The 25,754-nt window shown below is 35.7% G+C and overlaps 2 protein-coding genes across 4 annotated transcripts in view; both read left to right on the forward strand.

Annotated features, from left to right (window-relative positions):
* The window catches only part of schlank (ceramide synthase schlank), a 177,333-nt gene that overhangs the window by 97,782 nt on the left and 53,797 nt on the right, over nt 1-25,754 (forward strand). Inside the window, exon 3 of one of the 2 annotated variants that reach the window (XM_017610660.1) lies at nt 16,176-16,397. The exons of the other annotated variant lie outside the window; for it this stretch is intronic. Coding sequence (XP_017466149.1) covers nt 16,176-16,397 — 222 coding nt within the window. The remainder of the gene's footprint in view (nt 1-16,175; nt 16,398-25,754) is intronic. 2 annotated transcript variants of the gene reach the window in all.
* Nucleotides 16,414-22,004, forward strand: LOC108359032 (uncharacterized). Of its 2 annotated transcripts, none has more exons than XM_017610659.1 (2): nt 16,414-16,952; nt 19,570-22,004. In XM_017610659.1, the coding sequence occupies exon 2, from the start codon at nt 19,663-19,665 to the stop codon at nt 20,767-20,769; it is 1,107 nt and encodes a 368-aa protein (XP_017466148.1). In that variant the 5' UTR covers nt 16,414-16,952; nt 19,570-19,662; the 3' UTR covers nt 20,770-22,004. The 2 variants fall into 2 exon arrangements, with proteins under 2 accessions (XP_017466148.1, XP_017466147.1); XM_017610658.1 differs by lacking the exon at nt 16,414-16,952 and adding an exon at nt 19,069-19,504.

Genomic DNA, 25,754 nt, shown 5'->3' on the forward strand with positions numbered 1-25,754 from the left:
TTATAGCATGCTAGTGCGTTTTTATTTGAGACTAATTTACGCTGGTCTGATTTCAAAACGAATTTACCACAAACGAAACAAAACTTGTTTAATTTATTGCAAAGCTTTTTAATTTTTTTTTCATTTTTAGGAGTTTCCGAAGACAATGATATGATGAATAAAAGTTTTTCGCAAAATTTTCGATGTTTTTTATCAATTAATATGACAGTAATCGCGCGCGTAGATTTTCGGTTTGTGTTTTTTGGTTCCCAACTTATGTGAAATAGACGCGGTATAGACCGCCGGCTATTTGAAAGCATTACTCAGTCACTTTGACTTTAACGAACAACAGCTTTCACAGTACAGAAAAGGTATTAAAAAGCCATTCGTACAACAGAAACTGCAAAAATATGCCAGAGTGGGATTGAAAAGAACCCAAATTCAGGTCCAAGCAGTGTATAAACTACTATTATAAAAAAATATTACGAAATAAAATATGAGTTGTAACGCGAAACCACATATCTGAACAATCAGTTGTATGGGAGGTATATGTTATAGTGAACCGATTTCCATGATTTTCAGAAATAAGGTAACATCAAAATATAGTCACGTGCAAAATGTTAGTAAAATAACCATAAAACTGAGGTAATTATTAACAAAAAACCTAAAATTTAATCATATTTTCAAGCACCGTTATCTCGAAAACAAGAGCCAATCTGGAAAAACGGAGGACGCCATTGAATTTAAAAGATCCCAGTTAAGTAAGATCAGTTATCAAAACCTTTGCCCAGAAAAAAATTCAAAACTTGAGCACAGTGTTTTAAACGACGAAAAATTCACTTTCAGAACTCGAAAACTTCCCCCCTAAATATCTCAAAATTTTGACGTGATACCGATTTTCTAAAAACGCCATCGTAATCTAGAGGCCAAAATTAAGTTTATGTATTTGGACGTTTAGCTGTGATATTTTTGCCTCCCTACTGTGTGATTGGTGAGTTATATACTGGCGGCCACGAGGAAGTGTGGTCTGAGGATCCCCGCCTATTGTCATATACGCACGTACAGAGCTTGTTTGATCTACCAGATAACCCGGCTGAGACTCCACTTGCGGTGGGAACCATTGTTGATTGTGTGTGCAATTCATTCCGTGCGCTTGCACTAATGGACGTTCCAGTGCAGCACTGGGATGCAATAACAGTTCCCGAACTTTTGCCGAAACTACCGACAACAACACGTAACGAATGGGGTAACCGTCAATATACCGAAGCTAACTAGAACACTTATTAACCTTTATTGAGCGACGCGCCAACAACATAAACTCTACCTCACGGTCCGTTAGCATGCAATCTTTGACGCGATGTGTAGCCTATCGTTCAGTCAAGGCACATGTTGTTTCCGCCAAGTCACCGCCTTTTGCAAGTACAACGCCCCCAGAAGGTATACGCTCACAATGCTGGGGCAACCACCGTCTCAACACGCTCCTCTGACGCGATGAAGATACCACGCACATAGTCAACGAAATACATGCACAGCACCGTCAGCATCCGCAACAACAGCTAGTACTACATCACCATCTAATTCACGCACTGTTGCTCCCTCTTGCTCAGCACAAGTGTATTCACGTAATCAATGACAAATAGATGAGGTTCAGTCATTCATTGCCCATGGTGACATGACCATCTTACTTGCGACGGCCAGAGTGCTTCTCCTTGATCGTTATGGGCAGCTGTACAAATTCATCTGTATACACAAAGGGTACCACAACGGTGGAAATTAAATTCGCTATTGATGATACATTTTTTCTGCAATTTGAAGTCTACATTTTGCATACGCCGGCGTCCAAGGTTGACACACTATTGGGATCACATCTCAGGCAGGGCCGTCGAGAGAAAACTCGGGCCCGGTACTAAAAAATCACGGGCCCCTATATATACATTGTATTAATTTAAAAGCATGTGACCCAAATCGTCGAAATCGAAACCAAGGAAAAAATTTTTTCTCAGGTTTCGCAGATTTTTGATTATATCTGGGTCATGCATATTCTAAGGTATCGGACAACGTAAATATACATGAATCTTCTTCTCAATCATGAAAATTCACTCAATCCTGAGAAACCTTTAAATTAATGAAAATTAAAAAGCACAACATGAAATTAAGGGTTGTTTATATTTAAGGACCACCATTTTTTGCATTGTACTTGCTTTTCTTCGCTTGCCCTGTATTACTTTGAAGTTAATATTTAAAAACAGTACTCGATAAAATAATCAGCGTTTAACTTTCTAAGTGAAAACAAAGTCGGCAGCATTTCTTATGTAATGTAACAGTCCAAAATATCAAAAGGTTTTTTGGCGCGGAATCCACCAGACTAAAGAATTGAAAAATCTGGTTTCTTCGAGTATTTTCGGCCTTCTTTCACAATAAAATAAAGCAGTTTCTTCATTATCCATATGTTTTCGGTGGAAAACTATTTGTAACGTAAAACGCGAGACATACGGGCATGCTTATGCATATAAACTAGCACACAAATGCGAATAATTTTGCCCTGACAGACGTCAGTATTGCGGATTAACGAGCCGAGGGTCGTGGGTTCGAGTCCCACGGCCAGTAGGATTTTCATCTATTTCGTTTTTATTAATTTTTTTATAAGTTCTATATTTTTTAACATTGCTTTCAGTCAGGGTACGAAAATAAACTGTACAAAACAATTCCCATTTGCTCATCGATCATCATATCATTTGTGGTTTTGTACAGTTTTGTAAATAGTCAGAAACAAATTGTAAGATTCACTGTCATTTTCCCCAACGAGAAACGTTTGCTTTTCGTTTGTGACAATTGTACCATAGGGTACGTTTTATATGTATGCAAACGTTTCAATTACGTGAAAAATAATTTTTTCTGTAAATTTTCATATCCAATTCAATTAAAAAACATTTTTATTTTTTTTATTCATTGCAGCCATTCGTTTTGTATTTGTTTATTGCATATATGTACATACATAAAAATATTTTCCCTGCACGATTCATTTCGTTTGTTGTTTCGTCTGTAACTACTAAACTACTGTAGTGTACTATCGCCAAAGTGAACTCAGCCGTTTTGTTTCGTATTGTACCGAACTGTTAAAGTAATAAACGAAACGAAATAGTAACGTACAATATAGTTTATTTTCGTACACTGCTTTCAGTTAGTTGTTGCCTTTTTAATAAAATTCAACTCTAAACATTTAAAATAGCTAATAGTAAAACAAAAAATGTGATATAAAATAAAAAATGTGATATAATAAATGTAAGTAAGCCGCTGTGGTGTAGCGGTAAGCAGTGCGCGCTTACACTGCGCAGGGCCTGGGTTCAATCCCTGGTCAAAGCAACATCGCAAAAATATAGAAAAAAGGTTTTTTCTTAACTGCGGTCGCCCCTCGGCAGTCAATGGCAAACCTCCGAGTGTATTTCTGCCATGAAAACCAGCTTCTCATAAAAATACAATCGCCGTTCGGAGTCGGCGTTAAACTGTAGGTCCCTCCCCTTTGTGTGACAACGTCAAGGCGCACGCCACAATTTGGAGGAGAAGCTCGGCCAAGAACTAACATATGTGTAAGCGCCAATGAGTCTGAATTTCTGAAACGGGCCACTTGCATTATGTCATATTTTATTTCTAATCAGTAGTGGTATTTTTTGATAGCCATTGGCAATACAAACAAATGTGTAACTTTGCTTTTACAAAAAAAAATTTATTTTCTTAATATATGGGTAAATCTAAAAAACAGGTAACCTTGGTGTTGTTTAGCTTTATTTTCACTGTTGAAAACTATATGAAGCTGGTTGCTTTTGGATATAATTCATTGACGTATACTTGAAGCCTCAAAAAAAATTTGGATCAATTTGCTGCATAAGTTTTGAATTATAGGTGTTTAAATAAAAAATAATAATGAAAACAAGTGAATTTTTTATGTAATTTTTAAGAGGTGAAAAATGAATTATGTCATAACTTTTGAAGCACACCATATACTGATTTGAAATTTTATGTGCAATTAGTACTTATGTGTACACTTCATATGTAGTAGTTAAGAAAAGTGTGCATTAAAAAATAACGAAATGGCAAGTAACTCAAAGTCTGTAATTCCACATTTCACAATTTTAAAAATTTTCGGTTTATCGCNCCTTAACTATTCCATAAAATCATCGCAATCGGTTCACTAAAACATATAGCTCCCATAGAACTGATAGATCAGAGACGTTGTTTTGCGTTATAACTCCTTCAATTAAACAGGTTAAAATTTAGTATAGGTTCAATTTAACATATAGCACGCATACAATTTATTATTCAGATATGAAGTTAGAGTTATTGCGCAAAAACACATATCTGAGTAATCAGTTGTATTGGAGCTATATGTTAATGTTAACCTATTTCGATAATTTTAAGGAATAATTAAGGTAATATTAAAAAACTGTTATGTGCAAAATTTTAGTAAAATAACTTCAAAATTGAGGGAGTTATTTATAAAATAGTTAAAATTTAATCAAATTTTCAAGTACCGTTATCTCGAAAACCGGAGCCAATCTGGTAAAACAGGGCATGCCATTGAATTTAGAACATCCCAATTAAGTGAGTTCAACTTTCAAAATCTTTCCTCAAAGTTTACAACTTGAACAGCGTAATTTCAACCCAGCTTATTCTTTTGTTTTCTATTTCATGCTTATTCCTCGTCTAACTTTTGAAGCACTTGATGAAAGTGAATTACACTTATATTAATCGATTTACTAAGAGATTACGAATAAAATGATATATAAAACATAGGTGTGCTCACAAATTTAAAAATTAAATTTTTTTTTTTGAAAGTGTACCTATTTTTTAGATTTGCCCATATCTCGACAAGTGTTTTTTTGCCCTTTTTACTTGAAAATTCAATAACAGACGAACTAATTGACCGGTTTGACAATTCAATCGTCGTTTTCATTGCTACTAAAAACTGTTCAAGAACATGGGTTTTATTCATGTAAAAGTAATATTTAAGGGTAGTTTTTTATAAAATTGTTGGTAAAAATACAAAAATAATAGTCTTCTCCACCACCTATTCACACAGAAAAAAAACCACATATGCAAAATTTTACTCTCTAAAATATTCTGTTGACAAAAAAAAAATGGACCGCAACGTGGATAACCGTTATTTTTAGTTGAAGGCTGACGCGCAATGCAACGAGCGCGTTCGGACTTATTTTGGTCAAGTGCGTGTGAAACCAGCGTGCCCTCACCGGTTTATTTGTTTTCATGTGACAGAATTAAAAATAAACAGAGGTAGATTTAAGTAAACAAGTAATTTGTATGCAAAAAATAAAACCGACTTGAATTCTTAAATAATAATTTAAGATGATCGTGAATATCTTCATGATCCAATAATCGTATTTTAACCAAATTAGTATGGGAACACCTGTGATGTAACACCTTTCCTTTAAAAAAAGAATTATAGAAATCAGTTAACGTGGACCAAAGTTATGCGGAAACATATATGAAAAAAATATTCCGACAAATTCATAACCTTCTCCTTCTTGTGAATTCGGTTTAAATTTCAATTAATTTATTGAACATATATCTATAATATTCAGAAAACAAAGAAACTCGTTTGTTGTATTTAAAGATAAAATAAATATACTCGACACAGAGTGACGTACAAACGTATTGGCGCAGAAAATTTTCCGCAATATATGCAAAGATTTTCATTCTAATGAGTTCCTTTGTTTTCTGAATATTATAGATATATGTTCAATAAATGAATTGAAAAGCTATAATTTAAACCGAATTCACAAAAAGGAGAAGGTTATGAATTCGTCGGAATATTTTTTTCATATACATATGTTACCGCATAACTTTGGACCACGTTAACTGATTTCTATAATTCTTTTTTTAAAGGAAAGGTGTTACCTCACAGGTGTTCCCATACTAATTTGGTTTAAATACGATTATTGGATCATGAAGATATTCACGATCATCTTAAATTTTTGTTTAAGAATTGAAGTCGGTTTTATTTTTTGCATACAAATTACTTGTTTACTTAAATCTACCTCTGTTTATTTTTAATTCTGTCACATGAAAACAAATAAACCGGTGAGGGCACGCTGGTTTCACACGCACTTGACCAAAATAAGTCCGAACGCGCTCGTTGCATTGCGCGTCAGCCTTCAACTAAAAATAACGGTTATCCACGTTGCGATCCATTTTTTTTTTGTCAACAGAATATTTTAGAGAGTACAATTTTGCAAATGTGGTTTTTTTCTGTGTGAATAAGTGGTGGAGAAGACTATTATTTTTGTATTTTTACCAACAATTTTATAAAACATTACCCTTAAAAATTATTTTAAAATAAATAAAACCCAAGTTCTTGAAGAGTTTTTAGTAGCAATGAAAATGACGGTTGAATTGTCAAAATCGGTCAATTAGTTCGTCTGTTATTGAATTTTCAAGTAAAAAGGACAAAAAAAACACTTGTCGATATATAAGAAAATATATTTTTTTTTGTAAAAGCAAAGTTACACATTTCTTTGTATTGCCAATGGCTATCAAAAAATACCACTACTGATTAGAAATAAAATATCACATAACAGCAAAAAAGCCGAAAACCGATCCGAAAAAGGACAAAAAATCGGATGAAGGGCGGATTTTTGTCCGTTTACTGATTCTATTTCCGGATACTTTGACGATCCGTTTTCCCACTAAAGTGTGCGGCAGAAACGTACGTACAGACAACAGTATGTGAAACGGATACGTTTTCGGGTGTTTTTCCTGAAATTTGTCTGATAGAATTTTTCGTTCAATACGCTTTCCTTCTGCACTTCACAGATACTTTTTTATGATTCAAAAGAAATAAAATAAAATTAGGAAGCGCCTGACGGAATTCGAACCCGGCACCTTATGGAAGCTAACGAATAGCGGCGCACTCTGCACGCTCAGCCACTGCCGACTACGCATGTATGCTTTCAAATGTTTAGCTTAAGCAAATCAAATACAATTATTGCTTTCAAATGACATCATCTTTTTCGAACGTTTTCCGGATACGAAAATTGATGATAACTGTAGGAGTTTTTTGTATGCGTTTTCGGATACGGAAAATTGAACTAAACTGCACTGTCGGCAAAATTTACGTTTCTTTGCTGGCTGGGACGCAACTCTCACCACTCGGCTAGCGCGGATGCCAAACTCGCCTGCTTTCTTTTCTTATTTGTACAAAAGACAACAGCTCGCCGTTTTTACCAGTGTTTTCATCGAAAATTCCCCTGATCCGAGTTAATTCCCAAAAATTTCGTGCATTTGTTCGGCTGCTTATGCACATTTTAAAGAGGAACATGCATGAGTTAAAGCAAATAAAGGCTGTTTATGCAAATAAGCGAGCCCGTTTGTCAACCGTATAAGAGTCTTTTTTACTAATTCCATTTTCAGGTAAAATTATTTTTTATTTAGTTAGAGATAGGGCTCATTTTGAAAGCAACATTGTAAGCTATTGAACGTGCTATTGACTCATAGCTGAAATTTATATTCTTTTTAACTCAAATCCTTTTCTTCTTTTTCTTATTTTGCGCTGTAACCCCCTAAGCGATTTTGGCCGAGTTTAACAAAGCGCGCCAGTCGTTTCTCTTCTGTGCAAACTGACGCCAATTGGAAATGCCAAGTGAAACCAAGTCCTTCTCCACCTGGTCTTTCCATCCCAGTGGGGGCCTCCCTCTTCCTCCTATACAAAAGAAGAAGATTTTCTGATTAGATAATCAAAATCTATTGGAATTATTTCAAGTATTTTTCTAGTGCTATTATTATCCTTCAAAATGCACTCTCGAATGGTGCTATAAGACTTTTCCTTCAAGAGTTACGTCCGCTTTAACCGTCTTGTCCTCGAATCTAACATCGCCATAGTTTCTGAAGGAAAACTCGTAAAGCAAACCCTCTAAGGCGCATTTTGAATGGTAAGAATAGTACTAAATGTCATAGAGCAAATAAAAGTGGCCATTAAAGCCTTTTTTCGTGTACTTAACCCCGGAAAACCTCAATATATTGGCACAGTTGTAAGCTGCAGTTCGAGTTCTAAGCAGAAAATTACTTCTGAAACGACTTACAGATGCAAGGCAACAGAAGTCTGTATTCATAATTATTATGGTCTTAATTTCTTTGGATTACATGTCAAATCGCAAGTCTGCTTAATTCATGCTACTTATTGCATAAAACCTCAAAATTAATTTTATCAGTTCAATGAATACGTAGCTCTTGGGTTTCAAAGCTAAGAAACTGTGTATCAACTTTTGAAAACATTATCTAAAGAGAGAAGACTTTTTCGATAATATAAAGCAGCTGTTTAAAGAAGAAAAACTATCCGAAAGATGTATTCTAGCGAGTTTCAGCGGGTTTTGAAAAGCAACAGTAACAGTCCCCGTTTTGGGCCATATGATCATTTTCTTTAATTTATAGAGTCGGAAAGAATCAGCACGATCCGTAATATGTTTATAATGAAGGCCTATAACGAAGGAGCAATTACATTGTAAAAAAAATAATAACAATTTGTGGTTCTGAGACTTTGGAGCCCCTTTAAGAAGCCCGGGCCCGGGGGGATTCACCCCTCCCTCTCGAGGGGCCTGATCTCAGGTCTTCGATTAGCGGATCCAACCTTTGGCACACCTGATAGAATGGATATACTTTATTGGCGCTGATATTTGACCCGCATTGTACGGCGCACATCAGACGGCCGCTATAGTGCACAGATGCCATTTCGTCCAGCTTTAGGTGACTTGTATCAATCAGCGCGACGTCAATTTTTCCGCCTTGAACGAAGGTTAGCCGGCGCCTCTGACCTTCGTAAGAACTGCACTAGATTATGCAAGAATACATAGACCTTGGTCATATGAACGCAGTCAAGGATGACTCTTTTGACTAAACACAGTGCTATTACATTCCCCATCATGCGGTGACGGAGAAATTCCGTTTAGTATTCAATGCGTCCTGCAAAACAACAAATGGGTTGTCTCTGAACGACACATAGTTTTCGGGGATAATCTAATCGGCATCCTACATCGGTTTCACCGCTATCGGATCGCAATAACAGTTGATGTTAAACAAATTTTTCTGAAGGTTAAGGTCAACCCACTGCATCGCAAATGGCAACGTATCTTGTGGCGAGAATCTCCAGTCGAAGCACTGCGCATCTTTGAATTGGCAACAGTAACGTATGACATGACTAGTGGGCCATACAATACCATTCGTTCGTTTCGCCAATGTTAACATCAAGTTGACAACGTCTGCCGGGAAGCGGTAGCGAAAAATAGTATCATCGATGGGTTTTATGTTGACTACTTTGAAAGTTTCGATTCTCCCGATGAAGCTATTCACTGTGCCAGAACCCCTGCAGCTACCATCGATCCAGAGAAGTCAACTACTGACATTGAATTGTATGCCTCCGATATAACGTTTTAGGTTTGCATTGGAATGCAGCAAGTACGCCATGTTTTTTAAGGTGAGAATTTCAGAATCACATACATCACCAAAAAAAGCGAACTTGAGTGAAGTAGCTAAGTTGTACGACCTAATTGGTCTGTTGGTGCCTGTCTTGGCAAAATTTGTTATTCAGGCGCTGTGGAAAGCAGACCTCAATTGCGACACTCCGCTATCCACTGAGCTGCGAGACCAATGGCTCGTACTTCACAACGATCTTCGTGAATTGGCACTATTCCAGGTACCTCTGTAACACTTCATTGGTTCTGTGATACCAGCTCAAGTTACCTACGTAACTAATATCGCACTTGATGGGTCTTCCAAATGGCTCTTGCTACCGCAAAAACTAAGGTCGCATCGGTGAAGGAAATTACAATTAGACGGCTATGTACATTAGTCGCTATTCGCGTTGATCATCAATTGCTCATGACGTCCGCATATGGCCACCGGATACTCCTTATTGAAAAGTTTAATTCACTAGCTCGCGGCCCGAATACAACTGCGCGACTAACCCCTCTATTCTAACAGAGTCATAAAACTTACCTCATCACTGTTGTCATTTCTAGTGCGCCGCAAAATGTGCCACAAAAATTCGATTTTAAGTGCTAGAAAAGTACACAAAAACATAAAAATTTGTGTTGTGGCGGCATATTTGTTACAACAGCAAACTTTGGGGCACAGTAGAAATCACAGCAATGATGAGGTAAAGTTTGTGACTTTGTTAGAATAGGTTTTCTACCTTCGTTGAGGGGTCGGAGAGCTAAAGTTTTGCAGTTCAATGAACAATTTGGAACGTCATGCGCGGACTTATGGAAAATCGATAAGTCCAGAAGTCAAGTAACTACTCCGAAATAGTAACTTAATGGAGAGGTTTAAAACTTTGGGATGTAATATATCTATTAAAGTTCCATATAGTCATCTTGACCAATTCCCAGAGAATATTGGATACTATAGCAAAAAACAAGGGGAGCGGTTTCACCAGGATCTGAAATCTATGGAAGAGAGAGGCCCAAAGGCAGATGGGTTCGTCATATGGTGGCTGACTCCTGTTGGGGTTGCAACATGTTTGTTCCATTATACTTAATTTACGTAAGTCGCGAAAAAGAAAGTTTTTAAGTACACAATAACATAATAAACGCAGTTGTGTTTTTCTGGATAAGTCAAAATCTACAAAACTACACATAGGAAGCACAGTTTTTTTCTATTTTTGTAATCAGGATGAGATTCTAACTTAGAAAAGAATTATAGCTCCTTGGCACAAAAAGCACTGTTGACCAGTGTTATGCTCGAAGTTTTTAGCTCTCTCCCGCGCTTTCTTTCACTAGTAGTGACTCGCGGAACGCGTAAATGTAACTTGAAGTGAGTTCGAATAGTTTGAAGAAAGTTTTTACTTATTCATACGATAAAATTTCTACTTGCAACTAATGAAAAATCTTTCGTCTGTGCTCGTGGCACACTAAGCTTTGACTATGTTATATTAGCCGTGTTGTTTTTTACACGCATATACATCTACGCTTAACGTGTAAAAAAACAAGCATCGACAATTTCCGTTTGAAAACAAGTAATTTTGATTTTATCGGCCACTATTCATAGGCGCACATAAAGTTTGTCTCTTACTGCTACATACAAATCTTAAGCGCAGATATGTACGTAAAAATGCGCGTAAAAAACGCGCCTAATGTATGAATGTAATCCCCATTTTGAAATTTATCCAATTCGCACACTGGGCCATTCCATTGTGACTGGTGGGACATTTTACTCCAGAATGTGATCATTTGTGAATTATAACTATGTCATCGGAACAAAGATATTTTTTAACATAGATGAATAACTAATGTATAAAATTGCTTTAAAAAATATGAAACGATTTCTTAGTTCTATATACATAAACATCATTTATTGTTGTTGTTGTTGTAGCGGCTACAACACCCCCGCCCATACCGGTTAGTCCCTCAATCGCTGTCGACAAGGTCTACTAACGGGAGCCCAAGAAGCGTGCAGCTTCGATAGGGTCTGTCCAGGGGCGCACCCAGGAATATATTTTAGGGGGGGTTTATATTTCTGAAGATATATCACCGGAAAATACTGAAAATTTTCTTCAGATAATACGCTCTTTAAAATATATTTATGCAAGTTTTATGTACAGTATGTAAAAAATAAATAAACGTTTTAAAATTCATAAACTGCACTTTATTTACATAAGATTAAACTCAAACACTTTTAACCGACTTTAAAAAAAGGGGAGGTTATCAATTCGCCGGAATACGTAACTTTGGACCACGTGAACCGATTTCAATAATCATTTTTTTGTAGAAAGGTGGTACCTCAAGGTTCGTCCCGTAATTTGGTTTAGAGATCCGATGATTGGATCATGAAGAAATTAACGGTACCCCTAAATTTGAATATACAAATTGAAGTCGGTTGTGTTCTTTCCTTAAAAACTACTTGTTTAATAAAAAGTGCTATAAACTCAAGATGCGCTCAACTTTCAAAAGTACCTAAGAAAAAATATTAAAAAAGACTCAGTAAAAATAAATTTATTGATTCCATGAATTTTTGCACTTTTATGTTCCTTTTTTCGATTTCTGGTTTCTGGCTTTCGATAGAGATGGTGATTTTTCACGATTTCTAATTTTTTTTAATATTTCGAATACCGAAAAAATTAACTGAACTCTCAAGAAAAACCAAAAATTCATATAAAACGACGGACGAGAAATGAAAAAGAAATTTTCTTCTACCAAAATTTCTTAAATCAGTTTGCAGCTTTCAAGAAAAAAAAATGCTCGTATATTCATTTCCTCATGAAAATTTACAGCAAAAGCAACGAGCTTTTTCAGAAATTATAATAAATATTTCTTATAATTTCCTTGAGAGCTGGATTCTTAGCTTTAAGATACAGTTTGTATTTGAGGTTATTAGCTTTAGGGGGGTTTGAACCCCAAAACCCACCCCTTGTGTGCGCTAATGGGTCTGTCCATAAGGACAAAGGCGTTAGTAGAGTGGGATTCAGTGGGCATGCGAAGAGATGTCTCGAGTCGTGGGGTGTCTCTCAGCATGCCGGGCATTCGTTGGCACACCTGCGTTTACTCTGCTCAGGTACGAGTTTAGCCTACTGCAGTAGCCCGAGCGAGGTTGGGCTATCGGGGTCCGAGTCTCCCGAGGCAGACGAAGCTCTGTCTCGTCCACGTCTGGTGGTTGTGTGCACAGAACGGCATTCACAGGTCGAGGGTCTATATAACTGGAGACTTACTCCCTGTTAATGCCATTAAAGACCTGTGTATGCTGTCGGGTCCAGTGGTGGCTTTATGAAGTGTCTGTTCGGGTGCCCACGTCGGTGACATTCTACTAAGAATTGCTTGCAGAGCATTGTGTTTTGCTCTTTAATATGAGCCTCGTAGTGTTGCGGCGACATGACAAGGCATCCTTTCGCAGTCCGGAGTGTGTTGGCTCGTCTGTAGCTTCATCCACTGCGTCCTACTTGTCCCCGACAACCACACACGCGCTGCATAGTTCAGAACCGGCCGGCTAATGTTGCGTCTTTGTACTTTATTGACAATTGTGGTTGTATGCGCCGAGAAGACGAGCAGACTGTCGAAGGTTAGTCCGAAGATTTTCGGGTTATTCACCGCCGGGATTAGTTCGTCATTGACGTGAATACCCAGTTGCAGTCTGACCTCCTTCGTCCTGGTGGTGAAAAGTGTTGCTGAGGATTTTGTAGGGGAGAGGTTTACGCTCCGTGCAGTGAAGAAGCGAGAAAGGTCGTAGAGATAACCGTTTACTTTCGAGCATAAGTCATCAATTCCCTTCCCAGACGCCATTATCCAGCAATTGTCAGCATAAGAGACTATCGAGACGCCCTCTGGTGGTTGAGGGAGCTCAGAAATATAAAAGTAGTGGTAAACGACACCACCTTGGGGGTCCTGTTTTATCTTCCTGGGTTTTCTCGATTTTTCTCTAAAAATTACTGACGAGTGTAGACCACTCAGATAATTCGCCGACCACCGTTTGAATCCCTGTGGGAGAGAGGACGCCTGTTTGTCTTCTAGTTGCGTGGAGTGATTGACGGTGTCAAACACATTGGACAGGTTGAACGCTACTAGAACTATTCTCTCACAGCGGCAAGTTCGGTTAAGGCCACAAGTTGTCTGGGTGTTTATAGTGTCCAATGTTGTGTTGGGCCTCTAGTGTCTTTGCTACTGGGGAAAGGAGAGTAGTCGGACGATAGGACTCTCCTTGGTTGGACGGTCTCCCCGGTTTAAGCAGTGAAGCCACTTCCCCCATTTTCCAGATTTTTCAGAATTAGCATGCAAATTCCGTCTGGTCCAAAGGCCTTGGAGGCTTTCGTTTTCCCGATGGCTACCCTCACTTCACCGCTGGTGAAAGCAAGAGGTGCACTGGGTGATGGCAGTTTGTGTAGCCTTCTGGTCACTCGACGCTTGGCTTTGTCCGACGGAGGATGCATTGTGAACTGTCGGCTAAAATAGCTCGCGCATCGCTCCGGATCCGACGAGGCGCAGTCGCCGAAAGAGATTTCGACTATGTCGCCCCGCTTCGTCGGATTGGACAGTGACCTCACAGTTAACCAAAGCTTGCTCACACCAAAGGCGAAGTTACAACTTATTGGGATGTGGGGTGTAAGTGAGGTGTGTTGCCTGCCCGCCACTTGCTGTGTGTGCTGTTGTAAAGACTGCTGCCCTGTGGTGGTGGTGAACGGCGTCGCAGTCATCGTTCAATCACGGGTGAGGCGCAGTCCTGAACATGTTCTAAAAAGACACCAGCCAAGGAAAGTATTGCTCACGTTACGGAACATCCTGGTCTGTTACACCGAGCAGATTGTCGGAGGAACAGGGAGTTATTGGCGACTGCTTGAGGGTGGTGGTACGGTTGTCTCTGTTGTGTGGTCTGTGGTGTTGTCTATTATGTTCTTAGCAAAAAATGATATAAGCAGTTGTAAGAAATAAGGAACATACTAGCGGCGCTGCTTGCAGCGTTTATTTTATATGATCTATAAGGTAATTATAATCCATGTGCTGCCTTATTATAAGGAAATATTTAAGCCTTTTTTATATGACGTATAAGACTTAGGCATAAGGGTGTCGCTCAGAGAGGGACAGCAAACCTTATGAACTGATGACATAAACACAGCGAAATGTGGTGTTGATTCAAACTCAACATTTGAAAGCACATTTACATGTATGGCCGTAGCTGAGTGTGCAAAGATGCTTGATATAATTGGTTGCTACCAAGACTGTCAGGATTCAATTCCCATCAGACGGAACATAAATTTTAAGATTTTATCAGCCTTATTAGCTGTTAAGTTTGTTGTGATCGTTATTGTCACAACTCAAAGAAAAGTTAGTTTCTTCTCTGTGCTACTGTAATCACTTTTTTCTGCTATATTAAGCAATGTAGGTATATATTATGGTTATTAATGGTTTATTAAAAATACCTTTACAAACCTCTTTTCCTTGGTAGCGGATAATCTGCTTATATGTAAACCTAGTATAAGGCCTTATTATAAGGGATTTGGTAAGTCTTATGTAAGGACTTTAAGCCTTATAATAAGGTAACTATACTCCATACAATCCATTATTATGAGCCTTTTTTATATTTACTGTAAGACTTAGGCATAGGGGTGTCTCTCTGAGAAAGAGAGCAAACCTTATGACCTGATAACATACACAGGGCGAAATCGGGTGTGGAATAAGGAATGTTTCATACAACAGACTTTCCTTACAGATTTCAGGCCATTAAATTATAAACCTTATGATCATATAAAATAAGCTTTATATAAGGCGCAAATTTTTTTTGAGGGTTGTACTGTGGTGCGGTAGTGTTTGTGTTGAGCTGCTCAGGCGGACTCTGGTGTGTCGTGAAGGCAGCTCGGTTGGAGCAGCAAGGGTCCACGTATGAAGTGGTCCATTGCCTGTGGGCCGTGAGGCCTGAGCAAACTCGGAGATGACTCCACCCGTTAAAGGAGTTGCACTTGACGGAGGTGGAGTTATGGTGTAGTCGTCTCTGGCACACACAGCAGGTGAGGGTTTGTGGCCCAGGGTTTGACTTGATGCCAGCCTGAGCAGAGGTATGCGAAGCAGATGTAGCCGTGTGGACAGGATGCATGTGACTGGTGGGACACTGGAAAGAACTCTATTTTACCTTTGTACTCAAAGATGAATTTTAACCAAAACACTTAATTTTCGGGAAAGATGTTTTTCTGTTGAAAAATATGAGCTATGTAAATATGTATATGTTTTCGTTTTCAATAAAATTTAGGAAGATATTGGGCCTTATGCATAAAAAGTGAGCTTAAGCTCAGACTCAATTTTTGCACTGAAGGGGTGAGCTCAAGCTCAAGAATTTGTACTGAAAATCGAGTCGGAGCTTAAGCTCACTTTTTATGCATGAGGCCCATTGTCTTCATAGAAATATTAAAGCATATTTAAAGCTGTGACTGGTGTAATGGAATTATGTATGAAATAAAAGTTTCCATAGTTTTTGATATTTTTCAACCGATCAATGAAATGTAGTCATTTCGAAAGAGGTTATTACTGAAATAGTAATAATTTTGGCACTTTAAAATGTATGCTGTTTTTCTATTTCAAATGGAATTACACCCTGTTGTCATGGCCCGGTATACTTTACCCATTGCGTTGTGTTAAGGAATTTAGCTTGTTTGTTATTTTTTAATTTTATTAAACACATTTATATTAAATAATCAATTTATTTTTTTCTGTTAGTCTATTTCCAGCGATATTTGGTGGTATTATATGATATCAATGTCATTTTATTGGTCTCTTACTGTAACACAATTTATTGACGTCAAGCGAAAGGATTTTTGGCAGATGTTTGTCCATCATATGGTTACCTTGCTTCTCATGTCGTTAAGTTGGGTGTGTAATTTACACCGCGTTGGCTCCTTGGTTCTCGTGGCACATGATTGTGCAGACATATTTTTAGAGGTATGTAAATGTAAAATATTCACCGACAGTACGAATTTAATGTAAGCAAGTTATGTAATTTTGTGATAAAATCCCAAAAATTAAAATTTCGAGTTATTTTTCTCTATTTATTGTACTTTCAAAATAGGTACGCATTCTAGCACCCCTAATGCTGGACTTCCACCGACCATTTAATGAGAAAATACAGCCCCACAAAAAATATGTGTGTAGTTTTGACAGGAACACCTTACCCCGATGTTTTTGGTGCCATGAACACGAATCTGAAGTCGGTTATGCTCCATTACATCAGGACTTTTTCCTGACGCCAAAAACATGGCGTATATTATTGCAAAATTTTTTAGGTTAGTAAAAAATCCTGCGCGATGGAGCAAATGGAGATTCGTGTTCAGGGCACCAAAACCCATGGGGAGTATTCCTGTCAAAATGACATGATATTTTTTTGGGGCTGTGTAATAGTCGCTGAACGCTAAGCTCGCTAAACAATGGATGTACCATTATGAGATTTCGATTTGATATCAACGGCTTATCACTTTAAGTTTTAGCTGGGATAAAAGTGTAAAAAATAATTTTAAACAGTTTTTAGTATTATCTGATTTTTATTGTTTCGATCAAAAATGGTGATTATTTTATGATATATTTTTGCTCGATAATATATATCATTGATTTATATTTTTCCACTTAAATATAATGATTATTCATAAATATATATGCACGATTTTGATCTGAGGATGTTGAGGGTTGTCCCTTTTATTATGGCGTCGTTCTCTATGATAATAAATTGGAAATCAAGTCAGGTTACTTTTTGAGTTTTTTTTTATTATTTTTAAGTGAAAAAATTAAGCTTGATAATAATCACTATTTTTGGTGAAAAAAAATAAGAATTGAAAGTAACACTGTACGGCAAAAACAACTTTTTTTTGGGGTATTGGACCAAACCATTTTTTTTTAAGAGATTGACTCATAAGTAAAAAAGTAATTTCTCTGTTTTTCGAAGGTAACCTCCGAAACCTAGATTTGGGCCTTCGAAGCTCGAAATTGGACCTTTGGTAAAAAATTATTTTTATTATTGTATGTAAACAACTAAAAAAGTAAAAATATAGATGTATTCCGGCTTTTGCTCTTATTTAAACGGTATGTAAGTTTTTGGTGCAAACTTATATTACAGGTGCTATACGGGGTCAAAGGTCAGATCTTCGAAAAATTAAAACGATTTATATTTCAAAACATTTTGAACAGAAAAAAAGTTATATACCGTTTAAGTAAGCGCAAAAGCCGGAACAGGTCTATATTTTTACTTTTTTAGTTGTTTACATACAATAATTAAAAATAATTTTTTACCAAAGGTCCAATTTCGAACTTCGAAGGCCCATATCTAGGGCTGCCAGACGTCCCGGTTTTCCCGGACATGTCCCGGTTTTAGACTTTGTCCCGGTGTCCCGGGTTTCATTTAAATGTCCCGGTTTTCGATTTGATTGCACAAATTTGAATAAAAGTTCAAAAGTAACCAAAATTTTATGAATTCACTGAGGGAAATAACGTATAGTAAACATGAATATTTTTATTTGATTATCGTTCTAAAATGTTCGTATTTAAAAACAACGCTTTAATACCACGCACGCGTGGTGTTGATTCAAACTCAGCATTTGAATGCACATTTACTTGTCTGGCTGTAGATGAGTGCGGAAAGATACTTGCCACAATTTGTTAATTTCCAGAGGGTCAGGGTTCAAATCCCATTACAGGCACCATGGAATTTAAATATATATTTTTTAACTTAATTATGAAAAAGCTTCCGTTTGAATTTAATATTTCTAGACTGAATAATAAAATGTGTATACCTAAATGTATTACGAGTTGGGTTGGTGCTCTTTCATATGCGTACTTTTTTAAATTTAGCACGTTTTCTTAATTCTAAACTTCTTTCTCTCAGTGCACCGGTTTCATTTGTAAAATAGTTACATCTTCAGATAGTTGAACTTTGCACAAGCAATACTTGATGATTGATATACATATGTACCTAAATACGTTAAAAATGACGTGCACAGAGTTTTACAATTATATTAAGGAAAAGTCAGAAGTTTTGAAACAAGTCCACAGCAACGAAAAATTTGACTGATATTTTAATGTTATCTTGTACTCAAATTCACATTTTCTCTCAAAATCACAATTTCTAATCAGATCTGTTAGACAAATTTTGAAAATACATATACCTTTTGTACCAATTAATAAAGTGCAAGTCTGAAGTTGCCAGAAAGTTTCGTTGATTTTTATGCCATTTTTTTTGCTGACAGTGTCTTCCATATAAAAAGAATTGTCGAACATAGTTTGTATGGAGAAACTCTTAGTAAAAACAATACCAAAAATCAACTAAAATTTAATGGGCTGCAAAACTTCATTTTTTAAATTTTTACAAAAAGTCTAATTAAAAAGTTGCAAATTTGTATGCAAATTTATTGAATATCTTGAGTTTTGTTTTTTGATGTATTTAGTATAATTTTTTTTATAAAGAATAAAAAAAATTGTGAAAAATTCTCTGTGCTTTAGTTGTGGTAAGTTGTTTTGTTACTACATCTTTTCGTACGTTATTTTTGTCCAAACGAAATGGAAGGGAGCGAGAGGCCTCCCCCTAAAGTGTCCCGGTTTGGCAACAGAGATATCTGGATATCCCTATCTCGATTTCGGAGGCTAAATTCGAAAAAAGGAGAAACTAATTATGATTCAATCTCTTAAAAAAGTTGGTTTTGACAAATACCCAGCGAAGCTGTGTACAGTGCAATAATCAATCGTCAGTAAAAATCAAGTAATAAAAACATTTGCAAAGAAATAAAACTCAAAAATTAATTATTATACACATGTAAACTACTTTTACTTAATTTCTAGTTAGTATTTAGTTCTAAGATATAACTCTAGTCGAACACACCAAGTAGATGGTGTAGTGTGTTCGGGGCATTATGTACATAGTATAACAGTTAAGATGACACTTGTGAAGAGAAACGATTAGAAACAAAGAAACGAAGTAAATACAAAAAGTTAAGCGGCAAATCATTGTGCTGAGGAAAATTAATAAATTACAAATTATAAGCTTTAAATGTCGTTTCTCTTTATAGGTAAATAATTTAAGTAAACTATTGTGATAAGAATCAATATTAAATAATATAAACACTCTTTATAGAGAAACCCAATTGAGTTTATACATTTGTTGCTGTGTTAGGCGGATCGAGTTAAACAAACATTACAAAACGACATTTTTGCTAACATTTGAAGAATGGAGAAGCTTAAATTCGAATTTTTGGTAAAATCTGCTGAGGACGGAAAAACGAATATAATGGCGATAACCACAATCACCACAAGTGATGATAGAGTTTTTAAAATACCAGCAGAAATGCAGCCAGCAAGTTTACATGAACAATTAATAAATACACCAACTTATACAAAAATAAAAAACACATTAAAAAGGAGACACCAAACAAGAAAAGTATGGATAAATGTAACGGAAGATTTAGCCGAAATTTATATGGATGATGATGGAAATATGCAGTTCAAAGATTACTTTCTTGAAGAGATACCGCCAACAAATCCCACTGCAGGTATTTCAGAGGAGTCACTGTCGAAAGTTTTAGAGAAGCTGAGTGCAGATGAATACCCTAATTTAAAGAAAATTGCTGAAAAATTTGTGCTAGAAAAATTCTCAGCCAAAAACTCAAATGCTAACCAATGGATGACCATATTTGAAAGTGAGTGCGACCGCTTTGACATATGTAAAGATGAGGAGAAAATCGAAGTCTTGAGACTTTTCTTAGAAAAATCATGCTTGGATTGGTACAGCTCTATGCTTATTAAATTATCGTTAGCTTCTGAATGGGGAAAGTGGAAAGAAAACTTTTGTGGCACCTATGCAAATAAAGGATGGGCTGCGAGCAGATATGCAATCTCATTCAGATATAAAACAGGTTCACTTTTGGATTATGCTTTGAAGAAAGAAAGACTTTTATTAGAAATAAGAAAATCAATTGACACAGGGACATTAATTGATCTTATTGCAGAAGTGTTACCACATTATATAGCCGACAGAATAGATAGAGAAAAAGTAGTTAATACAGAAGAACTTTACAGTGAGATTAGAAAACTTGAACATTTAGTATCCAGAAAAACTATAGATAGAAAGAACGTATCAGCTTCTTATTCGAAAGAAAAAGAAGCATTTGAAAAGAAAAAACCATGCAAAATCTGCGAAAAAGAAAACAGAGGTACTCGTTATCATACAGAAGCTACATGCTGGTTTAAAAATCAAAAAAGTGAAAAAGAGATAAAACATGTTAATAATAATGAATTGGAATGGGAATTAAATGATATGGATCCAAAAAACTTGTAGTGCCACCATTGATCAAAGTTAAATTATTAATAAATGGAATTATTGAAGTATATGGAATTTACGATTCTGGTTCGAATGTATCTTTAATAAATTCGCGTTTATTACGCTTTAAACCAAAAAATAAAGATTTTTATACTGCAAATTTGAAAACGATCAATGGTACAAAAAAGGCTGAGGGAATGATAACTATTAAAACTAAAATTTTTGACATTGAAAAAGAAATACAGGTTTTTGTAGTAAACGAAAAAAATTTTAGCTACGATTTTCTGATTGGATTAGATTGCATAAAATCATTCAAATTAATACAAAATGAAAACCTAATTATATCCCAAAAATGTACACCTTGTAGAAGCAAACTCTCAGAACTACCTTCGAAGTCGAGAAATGAAAATTTAAATATAAGTAATTTCTATAGATTTCACCGTCATGATAATCATAATGAATGCGAATTAAATTTCAACGAACATTTCGATACAGATAATTGCGACATTTCGGTTCAACATTTAGACGTTACAGAAAAGTCAGAAATAAGTAAACTAATAGAAAAATATAAAACTTTATTCGCTAAAGATAAATATGACATCGGTACGGTAAAAGATTACGAGGCACGTATAGATCTACTAATAGATAGGTATTGTAGTAAAAGACCATATAGATGCACGATTGAGGATAAGAAAGAAATAGAAACACAAATTTCAAAATTATTGGAGAAGAATCTGATAGAAGAGTCGTATAGTCCATTTGCGGCTCCGGTAACATTGGCTTTTAAAAGAGAAGAAAATAGGAGAACAAGATTATGCATAGACTTTCGCGATTTGAATAAAATTGTAGTTCCACAATCACAACCATTCCCATTAATTGAAGACTTGGTAGATAAAACACGAAACTGTAAATTTTTCTCAACGCTTGATATAAACTCAGCGTTTTGGTCAATTCCATTAAGAATCGAGGACAGACATAAAACAGCTTTCGTAACACAAGAAGGACATTTTCAATGGACGTGTTTGCTCTTTGGCTTGAAAACATCGCCAGCAATTTTCCAAAGAATTTTAAGTAACATAATAAGAAAACATAAGCTTAGTGAATTCGCGGTTAATTACATAGACGACATTTTGATTTTCTCAAAATCTTTCGCAGAACATATGTCACATTTGTCATTATTGCTTGAAGCAATATCGAAAGAAGGCTTCAGATTAAAACTATCGAAATGCACTTTCGCAGCAGATTCAGTTAAATATTTAGGTCATATCATCAAAGGGAATTCAATTAGCCCCTTAAAAGATAATTTGATATCAATAAGAGATTTCCCAACACCAAAAACAAGAAAAAATGTAAGACAGTTTTTAGGGAAAATAAATTTTTACAATAAATACATACCAAATATTTCCATAACACTGGACCCTTTGCATAACCTTCTCAGAAAAGATCAAAATTTTGTGTGGTCGGAAAAATGTCAAAAATCATTTGAAGAGATGAAAATACTACTTTGTTCTCAGCCTGTTCTAGCAATTTTTGATCCAAAGTTACCAATACATATATATACCGACGCAAGTCTGCTAGGAATCGGAGCCGTTTTAAAACAACCCCAAGAAAATAATGAAGAAAAGCCGGTGGCCTATTTTTCCAAGAAACTTAATGAAGTACAAAAAAGAAAAAAAGCTATTTACTTGGAATGCCTTGCAATAAAAGAGGCAGTAAAATACTGGCAACATCGGCTTATAGGGAGAAAGTTCATAGTTTTCACGGACCATAAACCCTTAGAAAAAATGAATGTAAGAGCTAGAACAGATGAAGAGCTAGGAGATTTAACATACTACCTGTCACAATATGATCTTGAGATCAGATATTCTCCAGGAAAATATAACCTAGAAGCAGATTGCTTAAGTAGAAATCCGGTGTTAGAGTCACACGAAAATAATGACGAAGAATTAAAGGTTGTAAATTTAGTTACACTAGATGCCATACAAAAAGATCAAGAAAAAAATTTTGAATTACGACATAAAAACCACATCAACTTCAAAAACAATACCAATTACCAAAAAGTCGGAAAACAAGAAAAAATTGTACTGTCTGAACCATTTAGCATAAGATTAATAAAAAGTACGCATGAATATTATTGCCATATAGGTACAAAACAAACGCAGGATAAGATCAGACCATTCTATACAGCAAGAAATTTAACAAAAAATATAAAGAAAATTTGTGATAGTTGTGCAATATGCATAAAGAACAAATCAAGAGGACAAAAGAAGTACGGGCAGTTGTCTCAATTAGGTCCTGCCACTACTCCGTTCGAGATCGTTTCCATAGACACAATAGGTGGATTTGGGGGTTCACGATCAACAAAAAAATATTACTATATTGTTATTGTAAGTGTATTGTTAGTGTAAAATAAATATAATAATAAATTACAAATTATAAGCTTTAAATGTCGTTTCTCTTTATAGGTAAATAATTTAAGTAAACTATTGTGATAAGAATCAATATTAAATAATATAAACACTCTTTATAGAGAAACCCAATTGAGTTTATACATTTGTTGCTGTGTTAGGCGGATCGAGTTAAACAAACATTACACACATTTTAATTTTTTTTGGTTAAACTCGAAAAATATAAATCTTTGAATTTTACAACAGAATATACATATGTACATACATATAAAGAAAAGCATGTGTGGGCAATCGGGCGACGCACAGTGGTTGCTGCCATAGGTCAAAATTAAAAAAATGTATGTAAAAATTTTTACACCAAAATAAGCTTTGCAATCAGTTTTTTGTCCAAACTTCGTGTTGTCATATATTTTTTGCAGAGAGCTGCATGGATACACCCAAAATACATTTTAAGTCACTCGCTTTCTTTTCACATCTTCACACACTCGCACTCATTTATTTCCAAACATAACGTGCGATAGCATTGAAAAAACATTGTCAATTGAGTGAGTAATTCACACTATCAAGTGCTCGATTCAAATAGCAAGTGCTTGATTGGAAAAACAAGTGCATGCCATAACTGCTGTAATGAAAGTATCAAAGAAAAACAATTTGTAAAGACAATATTTGTTAATTTTATTGGTTTTCTAACTGCGTATTATAATGCAAAAATATGAACTGATTAAGGGCATCATCATTTGACAAAAGGTGGCATCTTTAGTCAGAAATAACATTTCCAGCAGAAGAAAAAACTCTTTCTGACGATGCGCTAGCTGAAGAAGTGGCTATTACTCTACGACTGAGTTTATGCAGCAGCGGCATTTCGTTATGTGTACCTCCCACCAATTAATTATATCGAAGTCCGTGTGAAAATATACCTCAATATTTTCATATCGCCGCAGCTCTGCAGTAGCTTTATCAGTTCTGCTCACAAAGGTAGGTTGTTTAAGAAGACCTGAAAACAGCTCAAAGTTGTCTGAAGGTAACAAAGGTGTATACGCAATTTGTGGTTCCGTTGTACTGTCAGAATTCTCAGTTAACGTTCTCATAATTTGTAAACATTTCTCTTTTGTGTACCTTTGCTCAGATTCGGTAAAGTTCTTGAGCTCTTTTGCTGGCGGGTATAAAAAAGCGCAATTTTGTGCAAATCTGTTAAGTTTTCAACAGCAACTGGTTTTAAATAATAAAGCAACCTATTTTTCAAGTCTCTTATAAAGCCGATGTCTTCTGAGGTAACAGTGCATTTCTTTTGTAAACTAGTTATATAAATGTACGTCAGGAGGATAATTAAATAATTTACCAAAACTAATATATTTAAAAAAATACTTCATCAATATCCATTTTTTTTTTCAAAATTGTCGTATTCTCTACTAATTGTTTGAAGTCAATGAGTGTCATTCGATTGCTCGACTTGCTTTTCATAACAGCGTTTTTCACTCGCATGACTTGGTTTGGAAAGAGTATATCAATGCCATATTTGAAATCAAATGAGTACACTGCAGCTAAACATTGATTTCAAAACTAACTATGTCTCACTGTTTGTACGGTGTTTCTCACTACCCGTATACAGTTCACAGCAATGAGTTCATACTATTTAGATGGAAGTGAGTAAACTCATGCTGTTGTCTGATTTTGTTTTCATTCTAACGGTTGTTTCTGAAAAAAGCAACAAAAGTGTCATCAATTGTTCATTTTATTTGTACAGCGTCAGCACGCTGAAAATTGAATTGGATTTAACGTAATTAAAATATTGTGAAAAGCCGAGTGAGTTAAAATTATATGCAATGGTATGTTTGTACATAAAGGTATTGACTTTATTTCTACAATTAAACTTTTAAATAATTCGTGTTGCGTTCTTGCAATCGTTGTTTTAGAAAAGTAGGATTTTGTGTGTTTCTTGGTTCATCTTTCAAGTATTTAGGCAATTTTTTAAGTGTGTTTCCCCCATCGGCCCTCAATATTTTTATTTACATATTGTTTGTTAATATTTTGAGATTATAAAAGTGTTCAGTGTAGATGCATTGACCTGCAGAGGCTCGCGTAGTATTCCATAACCTAATCCAAGCTCTTTATTTTCTACAGTAGTTTTCATATTTATTTTTTGATTTATCTAATTCAAAATGTTTCTAGGCAAAAGATAACACTGCGAATTTTCTCGATTGCATGTTTTTGAGATTTGGCGTGAAAATTTCCGTACGCATTCCCAACAAGTTCAAAATTTGCTGGGTGCAATAGCGAAGGATATTGAATATGAGGGTTTTGAGCCAGATCGGTATGAGTTGCAAAAATGTATTAATTACGTTTGTAAAAATTTTCATTGTTTTGGCAAAGATCCAAAAGCCAAAAATCAGCAGTTTTGAAAAATCATTATAATTGGCTCGAAAAGAAAGAAATCATTTCATGAAAATGCCAACCAACAGTTTCCACCAATTGAAATCCGCCCGAAAATAGATTTTGTTGAGTCTTCAAAAAGACTAAGCGTCGACGAACATATCGGGATAAAATGTTTACTCTAAGGTCTGTTAAGAGTAAAAACTGTAATATGTAAAGGTGGGC

This window comes from Rhagoletis zephyria, unplaced genomic scaffold (genome assembly GCF_001687245.7).
Source record: "Rhagoletis zephyria isolate East Lansing unplaced genomic scaffold, Rhagoletis_zephyria_1.1 Rzeph_scaffold_00329, whole genome shotgun sequence".
NCBI lineage: Eukaryota > Metazoa > Arthropoda > Insecta > Diptera > Tephritidae > Rhagoletis > Rhagoletis zephyria.